Raw genomic sequence first — 26,641 nt, 5'->3', positions numbered from 1 at the left:
AATCTGAAGCAGAGGAGTTGGGACTTGAACCAGCCACTGCAGTATGGGATGCCAGTGTCTCAAGCAGTAACTTAATTTCTTTGCCAAATGCCCATCTCTTAATAGTTCCCTGAGGGAGAGTTATAAGACCACGTAATTAGAAACATTGCTAGTTTGGACTGAAGGAGATAGAGACTGGAAGAAAATGAAATAAGGCTGTCAGACTTTTTGGATTTGCCTGGACAGGACTGTGGAGCTGTTTGGCTGTGAACGTGTACATTTTTCAAGAGAGAAAACTTGTCCTGAAGGCAATTCAGAGATCATTAGAGCTGCCACTCAATTTCAGTAGGCCAGAAGGCCTCCACCCTGAGCCCCAGGGTTTGGTCAATAGCTCAGCAGAGTCATGAGATACTTCCCTTAGGCCATGGGCACAGTGCCCTGCAGAGCTCTGGCCTAGAAGGTGGGACAGTCAAACCAGAGGGCTATTCAGGAGTCTTAAGATCTAATGAAATTTATTTTGTTACATTTTAGACTGCTTGAAACTTATCATCCCTTTCTTCTGTCTGATTTTTCCCTTTTGGGATAAGAATATCTGTCCTATGCCTGTCAACCATTGTATTTTAGAAATACATAACTTGTGTGGTTTCACAGGTTCATAGTGGAGAGAAATTTCACCTCTTCCATGTGATAGTATTTGGAAGCAGGAGCCTTGGAAAGATAATTAGGTTTAGATGAGAACATGTGAGGACACAGGGAGAAGCATGATTTCACTATAGTGTATTTTCTTTTTTGTTGTTTTTTGTTTGTTTGTTTGTTTTGACAGGCAGAGTGGACAGTGAGAGAGAGACAGGGAGAAAGGTCTTCCTTTTGCCATTGGTTCAACCTCCGATGGCCGCCACGGCCGGTGCACCGCGCTGATCCGGCAGGAGCCAGGTGCTTCTCCTGATCTCCCATGGGGTGCAGGGCCCAAGCACTTGAGCCATCCTCCACTGCCTTCCCAGGCCACAGCAGAGAGCTGGCCTGGAAGAGGGGCAACCGGGACAGAATCCAGCACCCCGACTGGGACTAGAACCTGTTGAGCCGCGGCACTGGCCAGCATGCTTTCACTATAAATGATCCTGCTGGCACCTTGATCTAGGACTTCCAGCTCCAAAACTGGGAGAAGATAAATTTCTGTTTAAGTGCCCCAATCTGTGGTATTTTATTTTGGCAGCCTGAGTGAATAAGATTGCTGGTTTTGTCGAATTGCCTTTTTTTTTTTTTTTTTTTAAGTTTATTTATTTGAAAGAGTTAGAGGGATAGACCGGGGAAGGGGGGAGATCTTCCATCTACTAGTTCACTCTCCAAATGGCCACAGCATCTAGGGGTGGGTAAGGCTGAAGCCAGGAACCCAGAACTCCATCTGGGTTTCCCACATGAATAGCAGGGGCCCATAGCACTCTGGCCATCTTCTGCTTTCCCAAGTAAATTAGCAAGGAGTTGGATTGGAAGTAGGGCAGCTGGGATTTGAACTGATGCTCATATGGGATGCCATTGTGGAAAGTGGCAGCCTTACCTTAGATCACCACAATGCTGGCCTCGTCACATTCCTTCTTCAATTTTCAAATCCTTCGTGATTTTTCTTTCACGTGCTTGCCTCTGAGAAATCTGAAGAGCTGCTAAGAAAGTAATGTATGTGTATTCCTAAATGGAACGCCTACACGTGAATCTCTGAAGTTTAACATAATCCTGAGAGGGTTCAGAGAGGATTATGACTTGTCTCTGATCATATAGAAAGTCAAGAAAAACAGGACTAGAACTCAGGTCTTTTGATATTTCTCCAGTAAATTGTGCCATAATCATTTTTTAAATTGAAAATAGAACACAAGACTAATAAAATTTTTGAATTTTGTTTTAAGAAAATATTTAGAAATAGGAAAAGTCATGTTTATTATATATTTAATTTTTTTTTTGTTGTTTAAAAATGGCACCTGAGGGGCCAGCACTGTGACTCAATGGGTTGAAGCAGTGTCCTGCAGCGCCGGCATCCCATATGGGCACTGATTCACGTCCCAGCTACTCCACTTGTGATCCAGCTACCCGATAATGTGCGTGGGAATGCAGTGAGGATGGACCAGATTCTTGGGCCTCTGCACCCATGCGGGAGACTCAGAAGAAGCTCCTGGCTCCTAGGTTCAACCTGGCCTATTCCTGGACTCATTCTTCATTGCCTGCCCTGGAATCTCACAGACTACACAATATTGAAGAAGTAAATGGCTACTTGTCTCCTCCCTGCACATAGTACCTTTTAGCATGTTTCCAATTTTCCAAACACAAGGGATGATTGTGGCCCTAGATCTGCCATGACCTATAGACTACTATGATTCCCTCACTGCAAATCCCTATCTGGTGCCCACTCAGCCGCTATTTGAGTAGGCAAAATGACACTTAATCTCCCTGGGTCTCATTTAGTCACTTTCAGTGCATCTTTTCTATAAACCTTGCATGCTGGAAGTAGAACTAGAAAGACTATGCATTATCTGAGTTTTGTAAATTGCTAGAGAGGAAAGTCATTCTGATGCACAATCGCAACTTTGTTTTTCCCTCAGAGGCTCTTTTCAATTCTTTTTTACTTGCTTTTGATTTAAAACTGACATTTGTAAAGGAGAAGGGTGTTTCTAAAGAAAAGGATACCTCTTATATTGCTTGGAGGTAAGGGTGATGGGTAGGTGACTGTTGTCCCTTCACATTTATTAATGGTTACATTACCACTTTAGATATTCTGCTTTAGGAATATAGACTTTTTGAAAGTTGCTGGGGGGGGGGAGGGGTTAGGGTTCCGAGTGTTCCGTTTGGGCACCAGTTTGAGTCCCAGCTGCTCTTCTTCCAATCCATCTCTCTGCTATGGCCTGGGAAGGCAGTGGAAGATGGCTCAAGTCTGTGGGCCCCTGCACCTGCATGGGAGACCCTGAGGAGGTACCTGGCTCCTGGCTTCGGATCGGTCCAGCTCCAGCCTTTGCAGCCATCTGGGGAGTGAACCAGTGGATTGAAGACTTCTCTCTCTCTGCCTCTGCCTCTCTGTAACTCTGCCTTTCAGATAAATAGATAAATTAAAAAAAAACTGCAGAGAGGATGTCATAGTCACACTCACATAGTGTTACTTAAGAAATAAATATATATCTGCACTTTTAATAAAAACATAGTTGAGGTACTAATCTGTAATTGGGTAAGAAATTGGTAAGAAAATAAATTATTTAGCACAATCTCTAGGCAAAAGGGAAAGCCACGCTTGATTAATCTGTTAGAGCTTTTAAGGGACTTAAATATAGAGGAAGGGTTAACACTACGTTACGTTACGTTTTGTTTTTGTTTTTAATATTTATTTATTTATTTATTTATTTGAAAGTCAGAGTTACACAGAGAGAGGAGAGACAGAGAAGTCTTCCATCCTATGGTTCACTTCCCAGATGGCCGCAACGGCCGGAGCTGTGCCAATCCAAAGACAGGAGCCAGGAGATTCTTCTGGATCTCCCACGCGGGTACAGGGGCCCAAGGACTTAAGCCATCCTCTACTGCTTTCTCAGGCCATAGCAGAGAGCTGGATTGGAAGAGGAGCAGCCGGGACTAGAACCGGCGCCCATATGGGATGCTAGCACTTCAGGCAAGGGTATTAACTCACTGCGCCACAGCGCCGGCCCCTGTTTTTTTTTTTTTTTTTTTTTTTTCAAGATTTTTTTTTTTTATTTGACAAGTAGAATTACAGTGAGAGAGAGAGAGACAGAGAGAAAGGTCTTCCTTCCGATGGTTCACTCCCCAAATGGCCGCCACTGATGGAGCTGCACCAATCCGAACCCAGGAGCCAGGTGCTTCTTCCTGGTCTCCCATGTGGGTACAGGGGCCCAAGCACCTGGGCCATCCTCCACTGCTTTCCCAGGCCACAGCAGAGAGATGGATTGGAAAAGGAGCAGCTGGAACTAGAACCTCCGTCCATATGGGATGCCGGCGCTACAGGTGGAGGATTAACCTAATGCGCCAGGGTGCCAGCCCCAACACTATGTTATTTACAGCATGATCTTGACTGTGTGAAAATGGGCCAAGATGGAGAGTCCTGGCCCATGTAAAGGATAGCATAGATATAGAGTAGAGGGTAGTGTGTGATGCATCCACTCGTCAGCCTAAAATAGAGTGTTACAAAAACCAGTGACAGTCACACATGAATTTTATTGAAAATGAGAAGCAAATGAGAGGCAAGGTAACCGATCGGGATTGGCCACCGTTCGGGACCAAGACTCCTTACCAGAGTGCGGCCCCCAACAGCGGGTTACACAGCTTTTTATAATAGTATTCTATCCACTAGGGCTCACAATTTTGAACCAGACCCCTGCTATGCAGTGAACAATAAAGAGGAAAACCAGAATATGGTTGTAAGATAACAGTTAGCAACAACAAACCCAATAACAGATCCAAGATATGGTTGTAAGATAACAGTGAAGGACACATTTCAGTCGACCTAGTTCCTGGGAATTTGGGCCCACATAGTTTCACAAGATACACCCTTAGCCATTAGCAAGCAAGCTAATATGTGCAGAAGCAGGAGATCTGCAATTAGCTTTTAGCCACACTCCATTTTAATTCTGATTCTACATTTCTCCCTTTTCTAGACACTAATCAGACCTTTAATTCATCTTCTTTAACACTTTTTTTAAGGATTTATAATTTGCTTTTAAGACCATTAACTTCACTATGCTAATTTTTTTTCTCAGTAACACATTTTATAATGTACGGGCCTAGAAGCAGGGCAGGAAAATCAGAATTACAGGGCCAGCCAGTGCTGATAGTAGAGTAGTAAGCCATGGTGAGCTGGCAAACCAACCCTGAAACCATCCATAGGTTTCTTGTCTAGTTATAGTTGCTTTTTTATTTATCCTAAGAATACCTTAGGCCAATGATGTCCTAGTCTACAGTCAGCCACTTAGGACTCCTTCTGAAGCAAAAGTTCAGGCAGCTGCCAGACATTTTCCAAAGGTTACTGTGGACACCAATCCAAGGACAAGAAGCCCACTGGAGTGGAGGTCAAAAGACCTGACTTTCCTATCTGGCTCTCTCATGATAAAACAAGAGAGTCCTCAGAGGGTCAGATACCTAATTTGTTTATCAGTAAACAAGGAGCTGTTATGGTGAAACTGCAACAGGAGAGGGGGAGCAGATACCAGTTGGAGGACAAGGACTGGAAGGTGAAAGCCTGGAGATGGCCATTCCCAAACTTGCAAGAGGATTATTGATAAGACAGGGGAAGTAGAGTCGTTAATGTAAGAGAGTGGCTATGATTACAAAGGAATGAGGCCCCAAGAAGGCTAGACAGGGTCTAGAACAGAGGACAGAGTCATTATTAGAGGACCTAAGAAAGATGCTGTCTAAGCCAAATAGAAACTGACAGAAGAGGCCTGATAATAATCAGGTGGGCTTTAAGGCCTTGTCAGTTATGAGGCCCAGACCTATCTATCTCTTCACATGGAGTACAACCTAAGAGAGGTGTGAACCTCCTTGGGAAGGCACCCTGTTGACTCCCATTATTTAGCTGGCCTGGGAGGAAAGCTGGCCAGGTAAAGGCAAGTGGCATCTCTAACAGGAAATTGGGCCCACATAGTTTCACAAGATACACCCTCAGCCATTAGTGAGCAAAGCTAACATGTACAGAAGCAAGAGATCTGCAATTAGCTTTCAGCCACACTCACTCCATTTTGATTCTGATTCTACATATGTTAAATATTTAGCAAAAAAAAGTTATTTTTCAAAGTAAGTATGTGAAAACTTGAAACTGGAAAATAAATCCAATGATGGAGAGTTCTTTTGAAAGAGAACAAAAGGCAGAAAACAAACCAATAATCTTGTGAACCAAGGTCAGAGAAGAGTCCTTGAACTGTTTTATTAACTTAGACCCTGAGGGGCGGGTGCTGTGGTGCAGCGCCCTGGCCTGAAGCGCTGGCATCCCATATGGGCACCGGTTCAAGACCCGGCTGCTCCTCTTCCAATCCAGCTCTCTGCTATGGCCTGGGAATGCAGTAAAAGATGGCCCAAGTCCTTGGGCCCTTGTACCTGTATGGGAGACCCGGGAGAAGCCCCTGGCTCCTGGCTTCAGATCGGTCCAGCTCCAGCCATTGCAGCCATCTGGGGAGTGAACCGACGGATGGAAGACCTCTCTCTTTCTCTCTCTGCCTCTCCTTCTCTCTCTGTGTAACTCTGACTTTCAAATAAATAAATAAATCTTTTTTGTTTGTTTGTTTGTTTTGACAGGCAGAGTTAGACACAGAGAGAGAGAGACAGAGAAAGGTCTTCCTTTTTCCGTTGGTTCACCCCCCAAATGGCCGCTACGGCCAGAGCTACATCCATCCGAAGCCAGGAGCCAGGTGCTTCCTCCTGGTCTCCCATGTGGGTGCAGGAGCCCTAGCACTTGGGTCGTCCTCCACTGCCTTCCCAGGCCAGAGCAGAGAGCTGAACTGGAAGAGGAGCAACCGGGACTAGAACCCGGCGCCCATATGGGATGCCAGTGCTGCAGGCGGAAGATTAACCAAGTGAGCCACGGCACCAGCCCCTGATTAATCAAGTCTTACCTCCTGTCTGCTTCCCAGGTAGTAGGAACTGAGATAAAAGGAAAGAAAATTATTCTACTTCTTCCTTCTCTTTAAACTCTGGATCAGTCATTTTGAAAGACACCTGCAGAATGTTGAAACTTGAGTGAGATTGGCTCTGCTAAGGCTCACACGTAGAAAAAGCAATGTTCCTTCTTATCCTGGCTGCTGATAGCATGTGGAAGACAAGACAGACTGAGGAATTTTTAGTGCATTCTGTTTTGTGGGATGTCAGCAATAAAGTAACAACTCACAGGAGATTGGGAACCAAAGGTTCAGGCTCTAGAAGAATATCAGAGTTCCTGCATGCCACCAATAATTCTCCCTGGGATGGGGTGCTTGTAACAAGGGCTGTAAGAAAATGACCTGTCTTCTTCAAAGAAGGAGTTCTGGGCAAATACTTATAGTTCCAATATTTCCAAGGCATCATTTTATTTCTTTAAATAAGAAGAAATGAAATCCATTGTAAGAACTGCCATTTTAAGGAAATGTGATCAAACCTGTACATAAATGGCCTTATGAAAATCCTTAGTTTTTGGCAAGCCAGGTTGTTGCCAGTGTGAAAGTTACTGTTCATGTCCTAGACAGCTGCTCAGGAAGCAATCCTGCACGCATCTGGAAGTGGCACTCCTTCACCATCTAAGGACTACTGCATGCTGTATAACGCTCACTGGACAGAGCTCCCAAGCACCCTAGACAATGCAGTAAGTAAATCACAGTTACTGTTTATTCATAAGTATAAAAGTATTGAAAAAGTGAGAGCACAAAATAGTTATGCTGAAGTATGTAAGCTAGTTGTAATATGTGGTGATTGGGTGGTGATGATGATTTTATTGATTTTGTGCAAATTTTTTTAATCTGTGGGGAAAACATGTCAGAATTTTTAAGTGCTTACCCTTAAGCCTGGTTGTTTTTCATAAAATATTTCTAACTTAAGAGAACATTGTATTAATATTGGTGTCTTAGCACTGAATGTGGTTAGGGTAATATATTTGTCATGTTAAAGACATTTCTTACTTTCAGACTTCCATTAGTTTGATGAATCTGACTACCACATCACTATGCAACCTTTCTGATATCCCTCCTGATGGCATAAAGAACAAAGCAGTCGTGGTAACTTGGGGACCCTGCCATTTTCTTGAAAAAGCCAGAATTGCACAGAAAGGAGGTGCTGAAGCATTGTTGGTTGCCAATAACAGTGTCCTAGTAAGTTCTAAAACTATAGTAACTTCTTCTGAACACATGACATCAAATTTCACAGGAATTAAATTGTCTGTGTGTGTGTGTGTGTGTATGAAATTTGAATAATCTAGTAATAGGATTCTTTGTGAATAAACATTCTGGATCTGGTAGACATTGAATTGGAAGATTTTTTTAGTTTTTGTTCTGTTCCTAGTGTAGACTGTTTGGAACAATTATATAGATGCATATGTATATATTTGGTATGTGCGTGTTACATATGTACATAGTTCATATCAATATAATTCACGTTGAAAAGATTCCATTTTGAGAACTTGTATTAACAAACAGTGCCTGAAACTTTGTTTTATAACTTAAAGATATAATGTTTATATTTAATGGAATAGTTTGCATTATTTTTATTCTTTAATAAACATTAATAAATATATTGAATAACTAATATATTAAATAATAGATAAACTGCATAATATGTTCTTTCTCTTTTAGTTTCCTCCCTCAGGGAACAGATCTGAATTTCAGGATGTGAAAATACTGATTGCATTTATAAGCCACAAAGACTTTAAGGATATGAATCAGGTAAATTAATAATTTTGTATTTGATGAAATTCATAAATAGTAAACTTCTAACTTTTGACTACTGATACTTAGTTTTGATTATTATATATGCTCCATTTGTTATTAACAAGAAGTGAAAAGCCCTATCAAGTTTTTGTTTGAAAAATACTCATCTGATTTGGCACAAAACAAATCAAAACCCAGACTTAGAAAGAAAGGGTGTTTGTTTTGAATTCTCTCTCTCTCTCTTTTTTTTTTTTTTTTTTTTTTTGACAGGCAGAGCTAGACAGTGAGAGAGAGAGAAAGGTCTTCCTTTCCCATTGGTTCATCCCCAAAAATGGCTGCCACGGCCAGTGCGCTGCGGCGATCCGAAGCCAGGAGCCAGGTGCCTCCCCCTGGTCTCCCATGCGGATGCAGGGCCCAGGCACCTGAGCCCTCCTCCACTGCCTTCCCGGGCCACAGCAGAGAGCTGGCCTGGAAGAGGAGCAACCGGGACAGAATCCGGTGCCCCAACCGGGACTAGAACCCGGGGTGCTGGCGCTGCAGGCGGAGGATTAGCCAAGTGAGCCGCGGCGCCGACCATGTTTTGAATTCTTATAAAATATCCTGTGTCATGTCATGTATCTTAATTTTAAATCCCTGAACAGAGTGTGATTGTGTGGAACACTGTACTTTCAAGATTTTATAAACAAAGTGTATCCTTATTTTTGACAAAAGTATGTATCATATTTTCTAGTCTTTTTGACTCTGACATCTAGTGTCCATTTCAAAATGAAATGAAGAATATCGTTGCCATACTCTTTAGTAAAGGGAAAACTCATTCCTCTGATCAACTGTTACTTTGCCTTTCAGACCCTTGGAAGTAACATTACTATAAAAATGTATTCTCCTGCCTGGCCTAACTTTGACTATACTATGGTGGTGATTTTTGTAATTGCTGTGTTCACTGTGGCATTAGGAGGGTACTGGAGTGGACTAATTGAATTGTAAGTTTAAACTTTAGTGTTTTGTGATAAATGCTTAAAAACATTGTTTGATAATCATTTTAATCATATAATGACATACAACATTTTTATCTGAGTGCAGAATAAAGTTCTAGGAAGACTAGAGGGTAGATTTATCTTCATGTGTGTGTCATTTAACTTTTTTTTTTTTTAAGATTTATTTATTTATTTGAAAGTCAGAGTTACACAGAGAGAGAAGGAGAGGCAGAGAGAGAGAGAGAGAGTGAGAGAGAGAGGTCTTCCATCCACTGGTTCACTCCCCAAATGGCCGCAACAGCTGGAGCTTTGCTGATCCAAACCCAGAAGCCAGGACTTCTTCCGGGTCTCCCACATGGGTCCCGGGGTCCAGGGACTTGGTCCGTCTTCTATGGCTTTCCCAGGCCATAGCAGAGAGCTAGATCGGAACTTGAACCAGTGCCCATGTGGGATGCCGGCAGTGCAGGCGGTGGCTTTACCCACTGCACAGCGGCTTTAGCTGCTACGCCACAGCACTGGCCCCTGTCATTCAACTTTTCACCCTAGAGAGTAGAGTTGTAGGTTCCCGTAACTCTTCCACTGCTGGAAACTGAAGCTGCATCACAGACTCTTTTGTATTGAAATGTTTAATTATCTTTCCCAGGAAGGGTGAAAATAATATTTTGCCATGCCTGTTTATTTAGATTGGAAGAAAATAAGCAAGAAGGTAGGGAATTTTCAGCTACTCCTGGTTTAGGTCATTGCAACATGGCCTCAATCATTATGTTTAATGCTTTAGGAATTCTAAGATACTAAGTATGTCCATATTCTATTTTAAACATAGAAATTCCAAATGTACATAAGATTTGGATTTTCTTATTTAATAGCAATGTAAACCCTAAATATTCTCTCCCTTCCACCCCCTCACTGTAGATTAAAACAGACAATAAAGTATAGAAGGCTTGTTATTTTTATAACTGAATACAAAGCTGTGCTCTGAGCATATTATTTCATTTATAAATGACAGTATTTATGTGGTGAATTAATCTGTATAGGTCCCATTCAAAAGTGCTTGTTTGTAACTACTTCAAACTAAGCTTATTTGTAATTTCTTTTTTTTTTTTAAGATTTTATTTATTTATTTGATTTATTTGAGAGGTAGAGTTACAGATAGTAAGAAGGAGAGACAGAGAAAGGTCTTCTATCCACTGGTTTACTCCCCAAACGCCTGCAATGGCCAGAGCTATGCCAATCCGAAGCCAGGAGCCAGGAGCTTCTTCCGAGTCTCCCATGTGGGTGTAGGGACCCAAACACTTAGGCCATCTTATACTGCTTTCCCAAGCCATAGCAGACAGCTAGATTGGAAATGGAGCAGCCAGGATTAGAACCAGCACCAATATGGGATGCCGGCGCCACAGGCGGAGGATTAACCTACTTTGCCACAGTGCTAACCCTGTGTAATTTCTTAAATGTTGGATTTTGATTGACTTACATCAAGAGAGACTTGTTAAACTCTCAGAGTTTAACGAGTATATGTTCCTAGAGTTTTGAGTTGAGTGTTTAAATATTTTACATAATTGGAAATCAGGTTTCCAAATATATCAGTCACTTTTTTTGATAAGTGTGTTTTGCCCCTTCTAATTAATATTTATAAAACATAGTATGTAAGATCTTTACAATGTCTAGTATAATTTTCTGTATTACTTGGTGAAACTTTGGAAAATTATTTTCTAAAAGCCACTGGTTTATTGAAAATGCTTTGATAGAAATTCTCACTATACTTCCATTACCTTGTAAGTTTTTTTTGTTGTTTGTTTTGTTTTTTTAAAGTAGTGCTTCTCAAACTGTCTGGAGATCGTGTTAAAATACAAAATCAGATTGAGTAAGTTTGACATGGGAGCCAAAACTGCATTTTTAATAAGCTTCCCAGTGATTCTGCTGGCCCTCTTTGTATTAGCCACATGGGCCACACTTTGTTTTAGCAAGGCAAGCTGCTGTCTGGACAAACTCCTTCTCAAGAAAAGTGGAGAGTAAGAGTAATACAGGGACCAGTGTTATGGTGTAGTGGGTACAGCACCACCTGCAACACCCATGTCCTGGCTACTACACTTCTGATCCAGCTCCCTGCTAATGGCCTGGGAAAAGCAGTGGAATATGGCCCAAAAGTTTGAACCTCTCCGCTACCCACATGGAAGACCTGAAAGTAGCTCCTGGCTCCTGGCCTTTGCCTGGCTCTGCCTTGGCTGTTGCAGCCATTTGGGAAGTAAATCATTGAATGGAAGACCTCTTTCTCTAACGCTGACTTTCAAATAAATAAGTAAATCTTAATATATATAAAAAAAAAAAGCTAGCCAGATTAGGTGAGGGAATGTCCCATACCTGCAGGATTATGGAATTTTAAATTGAGGGGACTGATTCTAGGAGCAAAATAAAGATACAGTTAAGTAAGTACATGTGAGGGGGAGAGTGTGGTGGCCATATGGAGAAAGAGAATATGTCAACAAGAAAAAATACAACTTTTTAAAAAGAGGTGAATTGTAATGTTTTAGTGTGACAAAAATCTAGTACATGCCTTTCCTTCAAGAAATTGCCTTGAACTTTTTAAGTACATTGAATATAAGTATGTAAATATTAAATAATATGACTTGTATATGTACTATAATAAAAATATCTTTAGATGTGTATGTTGGCAATGACCTTTTCCTACGCAGGTACCACATTTATTGAAACTTCTGTATAATACCTTGTCATCCAACTGTGGAGTTTTAGGGGGATTCTGTTGTGAGCTCCCAGCAACTTGCCCCTGTCTGCCCAGCCATCCCAATCAATTATTTTATTTTTATATATTTATTTAATTTATTTAAATTATTTTATCTTTCTTTTCTTTTCTTTTCTTTTCTTCTCTTTTCTTTTCTTTTCTTTTCTTTCTTTTCTTAAGATTTATTTATTAAATTGAAGTTCAGAGTTACAGAGAGAGAGAGACAGGTCTTCTATCTGCTTGTTTACTCCCCAGTTGGCCACAACAGCCAGAGCTGTGCCGATCCAGAGCCAGGAGCCAGGAGCTTCTTCCAGGTCTCCAAAGAGGGTGCAGGGGCCCAAGCACTTGGGCCTTTTTCTACTGCTTTCCCAGGCCATAGCAGAGAGCTGGATTGGAAGTGAAGCAGCCAGGACTCGAGCTGGCGCCCATATGGGATGTTGGCACTGCAGGCAGCAGCTTTACCCGCTATACCACAGTGCCGGCTCCCCAATCAATAATTTTCTAATGATAAAGTGGCATGTTGATATAAACAGTTGGCAAATGTCCAGTTTCAGCTCACTTAGCTAATCCTCTGCCTGCAGCGCTGGCACCCCGGGTTCTAGTCCTGGTTGGGGCACCGGATTCTGTCCCAGTTGTTCCTCTTCCAGTCCAGCTCTCTGCTGTGGCCCAGGAAGACAGTGGAGGATGGCTCAGGTGCCTGGGCCCTGCACCCACATGGGAGACCGGGGGAGGCACCTGGCTCCTGGCTTCAGATCACCGCAGTGCACTGGCCGTGGCAGCCATTTTTGGGGGTGAACCAACGGAAAAGGAAGACGTTTCTCTCTCTCTCTCTCTCTCTCTCTCTCACTCTCTCTCACTGTCTAGCTCTGCCTGTCAAAAAAAAAAAAAAAAAGGAAGTAAACTTTTTTCAGCCTTCAGTTTGTCTTGAGCTGATAATCAAGGTTAGGATACACTCAGGAGGGAGCAGAGTTCAACAGAACAGAGTTAAAGGAACCCGAGTGGGTGAAGTCTGTAGTAGATTATTTATAACTGGGAGGAGACAATAAGATTGACAGAACAGACAACACTTGCAGTTCTTTTTGACTTATTAGCTTTGTGACTCAGCATTGCTGGGAGAATTTGGGTCAATATTTTGCTATCTTAAAGATAAGCATATTTTGGACTTTTGAATCCTTCATAATACATTGATGAGCATATATTAGGCATATAGTAAATCCAGAGTTGGCTGATAGGAGAATTTAGAGTTCACATTTAGGAGAAGCTAATTTTAGAAATACTTTACTTTCTCCAAGTTGATAGCTGTAAGTGTATAAGAAGCATTGCTAGCCAGCGCTGCAGCTCACTAGGCTAATCCTCCGTCTTGCGGCGCCGGCACACCGGGTTCTAGTCCCGGTCGGGGCACCGGATTCTGTCCCGGTTGCCCCTCTTCCAGGCCAGCTCTCTGCTGTGGCCCGGGAGTGCAGTGGAGGATGGCCCAAGTGCTTGGGCCCTGCACCCCATAGGAGACCAGGAGAAGTACCTGGCTCCTGCCATCGGATCAGCACAGTGCGCCAGCGCGCAGCGCGCCAGCCGCAGCGGCCATTGGAGGGTGAACCAACGGCAAATGAAGACCTTTCTCTGTCTCTCTCTCACTGTCCACTCTGCCTGTTAAGCAATGCTTCTTCTTCTTCTTTTTTTTTTTATCAATTGCAACTTATTACATCAATATAAAAGTTTCTAAAGTGGGTAATATAAATATCTGCAAATGTTAATTTTTTTTTTTTTACTTTTTTTTTTTTTTTTTTTTTTTGACAGGCAGAGTGGACAGTGAGAGAGAGACAGAGAGAAAGGTCTTCCTTTGCCGTTGGTTCACCCTCCAATGGCCGCCGCTGCAGCCGGCGCACCGCGCTGATCCGATGGCAGGAGCCAGGATCCAGGTGCTTTTTCCTGGTCTCCCATGGGGGGTGCAGGGCCCAAGCACCTGGGCCATCCTCCACTGCACTCCCTGGCCATAGCAGAGAGCTGGCCTGGAAGAGAGGCAACCGGGACAGAATCCGGCGCCCCGACCGGGACTAGAACCCGGTGTGCCGGCGCCGCAAGGTGGAGGATTAGCCTATTGAGCCACGGCGCCGGCCTGCAAATGTTAATTTGTTTATTTAATTAATGTCATCTACTTCCACAGTTTTGCCTCCAGATGAAAAGTGCTATTTTCAAAACCAATTAGAGCAGATTGTGTCTCGAGAGTAGAATTATGGGGAGCTTTTATATTCTAGATTATTTCTTTTGGTGTGCAGTTTTTAAAAAATGTGTTACTTGTGTAATTAGAAAGAAATATAAATTGGTGTTAGAGATGCACTTTTAAAAATAACTACTTGGACAAGATTTGCTGAAATTCCTATGTATGTTTTCCTCTGCAGGGAAAACTTGAAGGCATTGACAAACATTGAAGATAGAGAAATGAAGAAAAAGAAGGAAGAGTATTTAACTTTTACTCCTCTTACAGTTGTAATATTTGTGGTTGTCTGCTGTATTATGATGGTATTACTTTATTTCTTCTACAAATGGTTGGGTAAGAAGTTGTATTTTATGTTTGCCACTTTTAGCAAACTTCTTTTTACATTCTTTCCACTTACCCTTGTCAGATTTGTCTTTTCCTTTAAAGCATTCTACCTGCGAAACTTCAATTAATACCTTAGCTAACAGTAAATTTTTTAGAAAGAAGCATTAGGTCTCTATTACTCTGAAATAAAAAATACTCAGATTATTTTATCTTGAGATAAGAACACTTCATGGATGATGTGAAAGAATTGCTGTGGTCTCTAGGTTTCCCTGTACAGGTGAAGAATTATAGCCCCATATGTAAGCAGTGGACTGAGGACTTGTTGGTGGCTGTGTTTAGTTACGTGAAATAGAAGATTATTCAAACTACTGATTTACTGTCCTGCTTACCTTCAAATTATAGTTTATCCTTTTGTTAATTAAAAAAGATTTCTTTTTATTAGTTATTTGAAAGGCAGAGTTTTATATATATATATATAGAGAGAGAGAGAGAGAGAGAGAATATGCGTGCGTGCGTGCTTCCACCCCCTGGTTCACTCCCCAAATGGTCACAATGGCCAGGGCTGGGCCAGTCCAAAGCCAGGAGCCAGGAGCTTCTTCCAGATCTCCCATGTGGGTGCAGGGGCCCAAACCCTTGGGCTGTTCTCCATTGCCTTCCCAGGCACATCAGCAGAGAGCTGGCTGGGAAGTGGAGCAGCCAGGACTCCAGGACCTGAACAAGTGCCCATATGAGATGCCAGTGTCACAGATGACAGCTTTCTCCACTATGCCACAATACTAGCCCCGTCCTTTTGTTAATTTTTTTTTAAAGATTTATTTATTTATTTGAAAGGCAGAGTTACACAAAGAGAGAAGGAGAGGCACAGAGAGAGAGAGAGAGAGATCTTCCAGCTGATGGTTTACTCACCAGATGGCCGCAATGGCCAGAACTGCGCCGATCTGAAGCCAGGAGCCAGGAGCTTCTTCCAGGTCTCCCATGTGGGTGCAGGGTCCCAAGGACTTGGGCCATTTTTCACTTCTTTCCCAGGCCATAGAAGAGAGCCGGACTGGAAGTGGAGCAGCTAGGTCTCGAACCGGCACCCCTATGGAATGCTGGTGCTTCAGACCAGCGTGTTTACCCGGTGTGCCACAGGGCCGGCCCCCCTTTTATTAATTTTCAAATCAAGATATCACATTGCTTGAGTTTTGTTTTACTTGTACAAGCAGTGGTCCTCGAATGTCTGGAGACACATACATCCTTGCCTGTGGTCTATAGAATAGCTGAGACATGTAATGGCTTGCACATTCCCTGGAGAATCTTACTAATGTTCTGACATAATGGAAGTTTGCCATCCCTGGCTAGTATATAGCATGAAAAGGGGAGAGACCAGGGAAAGGGAGAGTGTGTTTGAAAGGAGCTAGCAAAAACCCTTGTTTTTGTAAAAATGCCTAAAGACTACACGTTTTTAGGAGAATATTTAGATCATAATGTTTTGGAGAACATTAATATAAATTTCTGGACTAGTAACTGAGGCTGTAGGATTAGTTTGAGCTTCCTATTCAATTTCCCCTGTCTCATGGCAGCAATTTAAAAACTAGACTTAGGACACTTTATGAATATCACTCATTTTAGTCTGTTGCAGATTATTATGCTGTTGATATGCAGCATTGAGTAGCTAATTGTATTGATTTAATACTCAGCCTTCACTTGTTTAATTTGTATCTGACTCTTACTTGACATATTAGTGATCTTTGATAGAAGAGTCCTCTACCTTAAAGTGTATTTTAAATTTTTGATAAAAATTAGCTTAAACTTACTGATATTAAAGATGGCCTGGTGTGTGTGTTAAACCGCCTCCTGTGATGTCACCATCCCATTTGCTGCTGATTTGAATCCCAGCTGCTCTACCTCCAATCCAGCTCCTTGCTAATGTGCCTGGCCCTGTTTATAAATACAATTTTTAAAAAATAATTATTTATTTATTTGAAAGGCAAAGTTACAGAGAGGCAGAGGCAGAAAGAGAGAGGTCTTCCATCTGCTGATTCATTCCCCAGATGGCCACAACGGCTGGAGCTGCACCAGTCTGAATCTAGGAGCTTTTTCTAGGTCTCTCATGCGATTGCAGGGACCAAAGGACCTCCGCTACTGCTTTCCCAAGCCATAAGAGAGAGCTGAATCGGAAGTGGAACAGCCAGGACTCAGACTGTAACACATATGGGATGGCAGCACTGCAGGTGGCGGCTTTGCCTGCTGTACAACAGTGCTAGCCCCTTATTAACCAAATTCCTTCTCATGCCTAATCGTTTTCTTAGGTATAGTATGACATTGAATAAGATACCTAAAATTCTATTCGGGCCTTAAGCAACCTGATTTCCAGTAGTGTTTTAAAAATTGAGATTGTACAAGTTAGTAGCTAACTTACCAAAATCATTTTGGCAGTCTTTGACTTACTGACTTGCTGCTCACATTACTATTTATAACAGATAATAAAAATAACAACATATAACACATAGAAAGCTTATTATGTTCCAGATACTGTTCTTAGTAAGCATTTGACATACACTTGTAAAAACTTATCCAGTCCTCATGACAAGCCTGAGGTAATTGCTATTAAATTTACCAAAATCATTTTTGGTAATCTTTCTAACATTTTAGACATGAGGACTGAGGGGCTGAAAAACTAATTTGTCTAAGATTATTATTCAGAAAGTGGCTATCACTGATTTACTGTGTCTAACTTACTTCCTTTTATACCTAAAGGAGAGAATGGTGGTTTTTTTGAAATTAAGTGGAATTTGAAAAATTCAAGTAGAATTTGTCTTTCCATTTTGAGATTTTTGAGGAAGTTCCAGGAAGGAATCTTTTAGTTAAAATACAGTGATCCTTCTCCTCCTCCTCCTCCTCCTCCTCCTCCTCCTCAACAACAGAAAGGTCAAATGTTTTTTCATTTTAAATCTCAAGTAAATATGGATCATACAGAAAAACATCTGCCGGTGCCGCTGCTCACTTGACTAATCCTCTGCCTGTGGCACTGGCACCCCGGGTTCTAGTCCTGGTTGGGGCGCCAGATTCTGTTCCGGTTGCTTCTCTTCAGTCCAGCTCTCTGCTGTGGCCCGGGAGGGCAGTGGAGGATGGCCCAGGTCCTTGGGCCCTTCTCCCGCATGAGAGATCAGGAGGAAGCACCTGGCTCCTGGCTTAGGATTGGCACAGCGCGCCAGCTGTAGTGGCCATTTGTGGGGTGAACCAATGGAAAAGGAAGACCTTTCTCTCTGTCTCTCTCTCTCTCACTGTCTAATTCTGCCTTTCAAAAAAAAAAAAAAGAAAGAAAAACATCTAACATTTTCAATTATCTTAGTATCTTATCACAATAAACAAGATTGTTTACATGAATGTGACTTTTTTGATACTTCAAGTTATTACAGATAAATTCCCCATAGGAATCTATGGTTAACATCCCTTAAGTTGCATTTTTTAGAAGTGTTTCTTAATGGTTTATTAATTCTTCTGTCCCTTACATTTAAATTAAATATTTACAAATGTCTAATTCAGAAAACAAATAGTCATTACAAGTATCATCATCCAGTAAAAAGCTAAAATCTTTATGAATTTCTTTCTGTTCTCATATAATTCAGTGTCTCTTTTTTTCTAGTTTATGTTATGATAGCAATTTTCTGCATAGCATCAGCAATGAGTCTGTACAACTGTCTTGCTGCACTAATTCGTAAGATCCCATATGGACAGTGCAGGTATGTATCTCTTTTGGGGAATCCTTTAATATTGATACTTAATTTAAAACAATACAAGGGAAAGTGTGAGTGGTATGTTAACTTTTTAAAAAAAAATTTTGTGAGGCAGAGAGAGAGAATGCTTCCATCTGCCAATTCAATCCCCAAATGCCTGCAACTGCTAGGGCTGGGTGGAGCTGAAGCCAGGAGCTGAAACACAATCCAGGTCTCTCCTGTGAGATGTGAGCATCTTAACCACGAGGCTAAATACCCAGCCTAGGAGTGTTATTTTAAACCTGTGCAGTCTAATGTATGTTGACTCTATGGCTGTTTAAATTAATTAAAGTTAATAAAGTAAAACTAAAATTGCACATCTCTGGTCTCATAAAGCACATGTGGTTAGTGGCCACCATGTGAGACAGCACAAATGCAGAACATTTCCATCATTGAGGAAAGTTTTCACAGTCTGATAAACATGTTGTCTCATTTGTTTTACTTAAAAATCAAGATTTTTTAAATTGAAATTTTAGTCACTTCTTGTGTCTGTGCTGTATGTTTGCCCTTCTTATATCAAGTAAACATTGTGTTTCATCTACAGCATAAACAAAACTATTTCAATCTGTTTTTTAGGATTGTCTGTCGTGGCAAAAGCACTGAAGTGAGACTTATTTTCCTTTCTGCACTGTGCGTAGCAGTAGTTGTGGTTTGGGCTGTGTTTCGAAATGAAGATAGGTATGAATCCTGATTGTATTTCATTTTGCATTAAGGGTAAATTATCTTAGATATCGCCCTGATACTTATTACAATTACTGTGGATTTTTTAATTTTGCTTTTATTCTTGAAATAAGCTGCTTTTTTGTTTTTTGTTTTTTGTTTTTTAATTTGAAAGACAGAGATATCTCCCATCCTCTGGTTCACTCCCCATTTGTCCATACAGCCTGTGCTTGTCTAGGTTAAACCCAGGAACTGGGAACTCAATTAAGTCTTTCACATGGGTGGAAGCCATGGTCTACTGCCTCCCATGGTGCACATTAATAGGAACCCAGGAGCAGAGCCAGGACTCAAACCTAGGCAATTCGATATGGGATGGCATCCCAAGTGGCCTCTTAACCTGTGTATTGAACACCCACCCTAATCTACTTTTCAAAGACCTTATGCTAATGGACTTGAGCTCATAGTATAGAGAAAGAAATATGATGTAAACGCCTGTATTTCAAAAATGTACTTAATAGCCACACAGTGGAGTGTAATACAGCTGTAAGAGTGAGGAAGATCTAAAAAAAAAAAAAATTGGAATACTTGTTTCTGTTCTTTGAATAGTATTGAAATACACTTGCTTAACACCAAACGTATAGCTGAAGCAAAGAGTAAAAATATAAGATGCAGGCCGGTGCTGCGGCTCACTAGGCTAATCCTCCACCTTGTGGCGCCGGCACACCGGGTTCTAGTCCCGGTCGGGGCACCAGATTCTGTCCCGGTTGCCCCTCTTCCAGGCCAGCTCTCTGCTGTGGCCAGGAGTGCAGTGGAGGATGGCCCAAGTGCTTGGGCCCTGCACCCCATGGGAGACCAGGAGAAGCACCTGGCTCCTGGCTTCGGATCAACGCAGTGCGCTGGCCGCAGTGACCATTGGAAGGTGAACCAACAGCAAAGGAAGACCTTTCTCTCTGTCTCTCTCTCTCACTGTCCACTCTGCCTGTCAAAAAAAAAAAAAAAAAAAACTGATGAAGAATACAGAGAGTTTTTGATCTTTCATGTAAGAAAGAAGGGAATATATAAGGCATCTGTCTGTTTGCAGAAAGAAGGGATATGGAAGGTAACTGTCCTTTTACAGAAATAATAGCCAGAAAAAAATTCATACTTAGCTTTATTTAATGATTTATTATATGTTATTAAAAACCACAACGATGTAATGGCCTAAAATTATAAAAACAAAGTTCATACACTTCAGACAGCTTTAAGGCAAGATAATCAATTGATAATTATGCTTGTCAGTTTCTGGTTAAGTAAGTTGCATAGCTCTTGTTTCCTTAATGTTCAAGCTGTCTGTATATTCATACCAATATCCCTTATTACCAGCTGCCTATCTAGAGACATACTTGTAAGTTCAAAGATTAAAGATAAATATGCACCTGCATCTGGTATATGCTCTTCTGAGGTAGCCTTTCAACTTTTTCTTAGTATAATAGTGTTCATTATTCTACTAGGACAGTAAATTACTGTGGTTACACTTGCTGTTTAATAACTGAATAGTCAGATCATAGACTTGGATGGTATTACTTCAGTGACCTATTTTTTTTGAAAAATGTCATCTAAAAATAACTTGATAAACTAAAGTTATATCTTTTGATTTTAGGTGGGCTTGGATTTTGCAAGATATCTTAGGGATTGCTTTCTGTCTGAATTTAATTAAAACACTGAAGTTACCCAACTTTAAGGTAAAGTATACTACTTTGCTGACTAAAATAATTTTTCTTTCTTTTTTTTTAAAGAATTGTATATTTATTTGAAAGGTAGAGTTACAGAGAGGCAGAGGCAGAAAGAGAGAGAGAGGTCTTTCTTCTGCTGGTTCACTCCCCAAATGGCTGCAGCGACTGGAGCTGTGCCGATGCGAAGCCAGGAGCCTGGAGGTTCTTTTGGGTCTCCCACATGGGTAGAAGGGCCTAAGGACTTGGGCCATCCTCCATTGCCATCTCAATCCATAGCAGAGAGTTGGATCAGAAGTGGAGTAGCCAGGACTCAAACCGGCACCCATATGGGATCCTGGCACTGCAGGCAGTGGTTTTACCCACTACGCCACAGCACCGACCCCAATTTTTTCTTTTTAATATAACTTTGTTAAGGTATAATTTACATGCAATAAAATGGATTTTTTTTAGATTGATTTAAAAGTCAGAGAGAGAGAGCTTCCATCTGCTGGTTCACTCCCCAAGTAGCTACAACAGCCAGGGCTGGGCCAGGCCAAAGCCATGAGCCAGGAGCTTCATGTAGGTCTCCCACATTTATGGCAGGGCACCAAGTACTTGGGCCATCTGCTGCTTTCCAAGCTGTTAGCGGGGTGCTGGATCGGAAATGGGTCAGCTAAGACAAACCAGCTCCCATAGGAGATGCACTGACATCGCAGGCATCAGTTTTACCCTCTGTGCCACAACACTGGCCCCGAAATGTACCAATTTTAAATGTGCTGCTGGGGTCAGTGTTGTAGTGCAATGGGTTAATCTGCTGCCTGTGATGCCAGCCTCCCATATGAGCACTGGTTCAAGTCCTGGCAGCTCTGCTTCTGATACAGCTCCCTTCTAATGCTCCTGGGAAAAGCAGTGGAGATGACCCAAGTAGTTGGTCCCCAGATGGAGTTGCAGGCTCCTGGATTCTTCCTGGTCCAGCCCTGGCCAGTGCAGCCTCTTAGGGAATGAACCAGTGTATGGAAAATCTCTTTCTGTCTCTGTTTCTAACTCTTTCTGTCACTCTACCATTCAAATAAATAAAAGAGAATAAAAAGTAAATGTACTTCTTGTTAAAATTTTATGAATATATAGCTTTGTAACCACTATTCTAATGAAGTTATAGAATGTTTCTCACCTCTTCAAAAAGCTCTATCATACCTTTTTGCAATCGGCTGTAACCAAAAGGCCCACACAACCATGGATTTGCTAGCTAAAATATTTTTATCATTCATGTAATGTACCAAATTCATAAAATCTCTGTAAGATTATATATCAGTGAAGAACATTTATTTGATTCAGTGATTTTTTTAAAGCAAATCGGATAAAGATAAGGCTTTTAATGTAGTTTGTAAAATAAAACTACAAACAGTAAAGTTTTTAAAAACTAAAATTTTTGTTAAATGTTCTTTAAAAAATAATATTCAGGTGGATGTTCAGATGTTTATTTGTGGTTGCAAAATAGTTTAGTCTTATATTTTGATATGAGAAATTTCACTTTAAAAATTTTTTTTTTCAACAGTCATGTGTGATACTTCTAGGCCTTCTCCTCCTCTATGATGTATTTTTTGTTTTTATAACACCATTCATCACAAAGGTATGAGTACATTTTTGAAATCCATGAATACATGTTTAAAGGTTATCTTAATCCTCCTCTTGGATTATTGATTTTACAGTCATTTACAACTAAATTTCTATTGGACTTTTCATTGGAACTGACCTTTTAATAGAGGATATGTTCAAACTTTTAATTCATTTTGTTACACTATTAAAAAGTCTTCTTGTAGTGGGTGGCTGTGTCCAGGTGCTTGTTTCCAACACAAAAAAAGAATTTGAGGATGAGACCTAGGTAAAGGTCAGCAGAGAAGGAATATTTATTTGCATACAAAATGAAGTAAAAGTACACACTCAAGAAGGAATGCAAGCATACTTGAGAGAAAGCTGTACTCCTCAAGATTCGGGTCCATCCTTTTCTACTATCTGGAGGCATTAAGGAATGGAGCCTGTGGTGGGGTTTATTTAAATCTTCATGGGACAGAGTTTAGGGCAGGGGCTTGAGTACTGCCTGTTTCCTTGCTTTGTTTTGGAAAATTTGAAAGTGGCATAGTGTGTGGTACATGATACAAGTAGATGTGTCAAGTGTGGTAGTTTTATTATAATACCCTTATAATGTTCTCGAGGTCAATGAAACTGGAAGCTATGGTTTTCCATTGCAGGAAGTGCCAGGGGGTGGGGTGTTGAATGATATAAGTGGGGTTACAGAGAGGGGCTGGAGACCTCAACTCTGTTTTTCTAGCTGCTTCCCTGTATGCATCATCTTTTTCCCCCTTGAGATTTTCATCCTGTAATCTTTGTGGAAGGTCTAGGGAGGAAAGTCCATTTTCTATAACTTCTTCATGCTGTGACAGGGCATGGTCCTTACCTAACCAGGAAATAAAAATCCTTTGTTAACTGATCTAGAGGTTTGCCCAGTTGTTAGTAATGGTTGAAATCCCTCATGACCATCTTTTTTGTATGAAATTGTTGAATTCTGGAAAGGAAAAATTAGACAATCAGGATGTGTATACATGGACCAGAAATGAGCAAGAGTAAAACTCATGTTGGTTCTTTATGCTTCCAGGGTGGTAGAAGCTGAGGGACTTTCTTTACCAAAATAATGGAATCACTTGGCTTAGTAAATACTTTTGATATCTTTTTCCATGAGCCTACCGTTAACATTAGTGCAGCAGGTTTTATTAATCACTGCACATAAACCACCCTGTTTGGCCAGGGGCTTGTAGGTTGTCCATGAGCACTTTAGCTAGAGAATGTAAAGAAACTTGCGGTTGCCTGAGGACCTGACCAACAGTGTGGGTAAAGTCACCCAATGTAGTAGATAGGTTTCTCAGATTGAGTTCATGGTATGTGGTATGATTTTCTCCTGCCATTGTGGTGGAAAATTTTACAAGAGAGAATTCCTATCAATGGCAGTTTCCCCAGAAAGTTAAGAGATGAAATAGGAAAAGCATGTCAGCTGGGAAATGCAACAGCTTTAATGCTTAATGCCTTAATGTATCTCTCTCTAGGGAGCTTGCAACAAAAGCAAAAAATTTTACTTAATCTTTTTTAGCCTTTTGATGATAAACTTGATCTCAGTTGGCTCAGAATAGTAGACAGAATTATATTCTGGGTATGACTGTGAAGACTCAAGGAGTAGAGTTTGATTTTTGACAGGTGTATCCAGCTAGAAGTTTCCTGTAATTTAACTACAGTAGGAGTGCTAAGTAGTACTTGATAAGAACCCTTTCCATTTAGGCTGTAATTGGTAAGAGGAGATAATAAAACTAGATCTCCTGAGAAGATTGATTGTTCATGGCTTTTAGAATCTGGTGCTGGGCGAATCTTTTATTTATTTATTTGAGAGGTAGAGTTATAGACAGAAAGGGAGAGACAGAGGGAAAGGTCTTCCATCTGCTGGCTCACTCCTCAAATGGCTACAACAGCCAGAAATGGCCCGAACTGAAGCCAGGAGCTTCTTCCAGGTCTCCCACGTGGATGCAGGGGCCCATGCACTGGGACCATCTTCTGCTGCTTTCTCAGGCCATAGCAGAGAGCTGGATCAGAAGAGGAGCAGCAGGAAAGGAGCAGGTGCCCATATGGGATGCCGGTGCCACTGGTGGAGGCTTAGCCTTCTATGCCATCAGCATTGATCCTACTGGGAGAATCTTATAGTCTGTCAAAGCCTTCTGAGCCTGACCTAAATTGATGATATGTTTTGACCTTGCTACCTGAATCAAAGAGGATGTTGGAGGTGAAGAAAGGGCCTCCCATATGATTAAGTTGCAAAAGAGCTAAGCTTTAAGGTAGTCTTGGGTGCCATTCTTATCCTAAGGAGGGCAGTGGAAAATAGCATGAACCAGGATTCTGAGGTCTCCTGGTATAGCTTGGCCAGGGACATTTTAAGACCCTTTCAACCTTGCCTGAAGATTGCATTCTCCAAGGGGTGTGGAGGTGGTAGAAAATTCCCAGAGCTGTACTTACCTATTGAGTTACTTTTCAGACAAAGGAAGGGCCATTGTCAGTCTGGGGGTATCTTAGGAGATCAAAACATGGAATTATTTCTTTCAGTAAAACTTTGATTCCTTTTTGTGCTTTTTCTGTTTGGGTTATAGAAAGGGTTCTATCCACCCAGTGAAAGTCTATCCCAGAAGGACTGGGATAGAACTGAGAAAGGACTGTCCAAGTGTACTGTTGAATCATGTTTGAGGACAGATCAGTCCATTTAAAGACAAACACATACTTGGATTCTGGGTGTAATGATATTCAGAAGAGGTACTTGCTGATCAAAATTGTAAACATAGTGGTGCCTTCAGGTTTCTGGGTTAGGATAATATAGGAATTTGATACAATAGGATGAAGTGACAAGACAGCCTGATTTACAGCTCTGAGGTTCTGAACCATTCAGTATTCTTCATTTGACTTTAAAACTGGCAGGATGGGATATTGCAAGAGAACTGACATGGAACCAGGACTCTGTGATTACAAAATTTGTCACTTAAAGATTAGAGTACCTACTGGTCTTCTGGTTTTAAGTGGCATTGGCATTGGTGAGGAAACCTTACATTGTCCATTACGAAGACCATAATGAGAGCAACATGAATAGCCCATCTGGGTATGTCCTGATCCCAGACCCTAGCATCTACTCTGAATTTCAACAGTGAGATCGTCCAGTTGAGTCTTCTCTGTATTCATCAGTGTCATAATCGAAGATCTAGATTTAGGAGTGATTAACCTGAGAGAAGTACACAGGGAAGATGGCAAATTCCTGCTGAGTAAAGGAGTTGGACATTCTGGCATCATCAAAAACTGGTGGGGGATAAAGACATTTTCTTTCTGGCAAACCGGAGGCAAACTAAATTTTTGGGAGCAAGACTTGCCATTAACTCCCATGATGACTTAACTGTTTGAGGATAGGCGTCCCGTGTAGGTATTCAGCAGAGTAAGTGACTCCCATATCAGTTAGAAAATCGATATGACCTACAACACCTAGGGTCACATGTGGTTCCAGGAGTGTGATGAGCATATGTGTTGTGAATGCTGCCTGAGTCCCTGGGCCTCCTTGCTGCTCAGATGAGGACATGAGGGAGCTGGGAGTCCTCCCCTCCTTTTGGAGCTGAGGGCTATCCCACTTCCAGTGCCCCTTTTGTTTACATCAGGGCCAAGGCCTGGGCAGTCTTTTCAGATACAGACATTCCTCATACCAGTGTCCTGACTTTCCACGCCTCTCTTGTGGGTGGGTACTCTCTGGGTTAGACCTGAGGTGGCAGAGTTCTAATTCCAGTGACTGCTATTATATGAACCTGTTGTCTGGACTTCTGTTATTAAACACCCCCAATACTATATCTAGTATCAGGCTCATGGGAATTTGGATTCCCATTGCCAAATTCTGGAATTTCTTCCAAATACCAGGGCATGTCTGATAAAATGGGTACTGAGTAAGAACTGTCCTGCAGGTGTGGGAGGGTCTACATTACTATATCGTTTTGTATCTTCTAACAGTTGTCCTTGGAATAAGGCTGGATTCTATTATGTTTTGTTACCTACCTGATTTTGTCATAATCCACAGGCTTGATAATGCTTTTTTCTTTTTCATTCCAGAAATTAGTTGGTTAACCATATGTTCTCAGTGCCTTGAATCCTCTTGACCTCTTTTATAGTTTCAGTTAGGGCCTGTTTGTGGGACTGCAATGGCTCCCACAGCCTATTGATTGGATTCTTAAGCTTCCAGGGAGTCATCATGAATTTAGGTCTTGTCCCAGATTTACTGTTTTTCTTCAGTGGTTCACTAAGTAGACAGGACAATGTGTTTGTCACTCCAGGTCAAATTAAAGGGCCAGAGTTACTAAATTTGGTAGGGTCTTC

General features: G+C 41.4%; 1 protein-coding gene across 4 annotated transcripts in view; it reads left to right on the top strand.

The window, feature by feature from the left end:
• The window catches only part of SPPL2A (signal peptide peptidase like 2A), a 72,676-nt gene that overhangs the window by 8,949 nt on the left and 37,086 nt on the right, over nucleotides 1–26,641 (top strand). For 2 of the 4 annotated variants that reach the window (XM_051822006.3, XM_089310338.1), the window contains exons 2-10: nucleotides 7,176–7,291; nucleotides 7,611–7,793; nucleotides 8,274–8,363; nucleotides 9,195–9,328; nucleotides 14,456–14,607; nucleotides 18,227–18,323; nucleotides 18,933–19,034; nucleotides 20,656–20,737; nucleotides 22,263–22,337. In XM_051822006.3, the coding sequence (XP_051677966.3) occupies nucleotides 7,176–7,291; nucleotides 7,611–7,793; nucleotides 8,274–8,363; nucleotides 9,195–9,328; nucleotides 14,456–14,607; nucleotides 18,227–18,323; nucleotides 18,933–19,034; nucleotides 20,656–20,737; nucleotides 22,263–22,337 (1,031 nt within the window). Of the gene's footprint in view, nucleotides 1–7,171; nucleotides 7,292–7,610; nucleotides 7,794–8,273; nucleotides 8,364–9,194; nucleotides 9,329–14,455; nucleotides 14,608–18,226; nucleotides 18,324–18,932; nucleotides 19,035–20,655; nucleotides 20,738–22,262; nucleotides 22,338–26,641 lie in introns of all 4 variants that reach the window. The other 2 variants (XM_070054199.2, XM_070054198.2) reach the window with 1 other exon arrangement.

This window comes from Oryctolagus cuniculus, chromosome 12 (assembly GCF_051225735.1).
Source record: "Oryctolagus cuniculus isolate XC-2025 breed Fujian yellow rabbit chromosome 12, ASM5122573v1, whole genome shotgun sequence".
Lineage (NCBI taxonomy): Eukaryota > Metazoa > Chordata > Mammalia > Lagomorpha > Leporidae > Oryctolagus > Oryctolagus cuniculus.
Note: the sequence above shows the minus strand (reverse complement) of the source record. Positions and strands in the feature narration are given on the sequence as shown.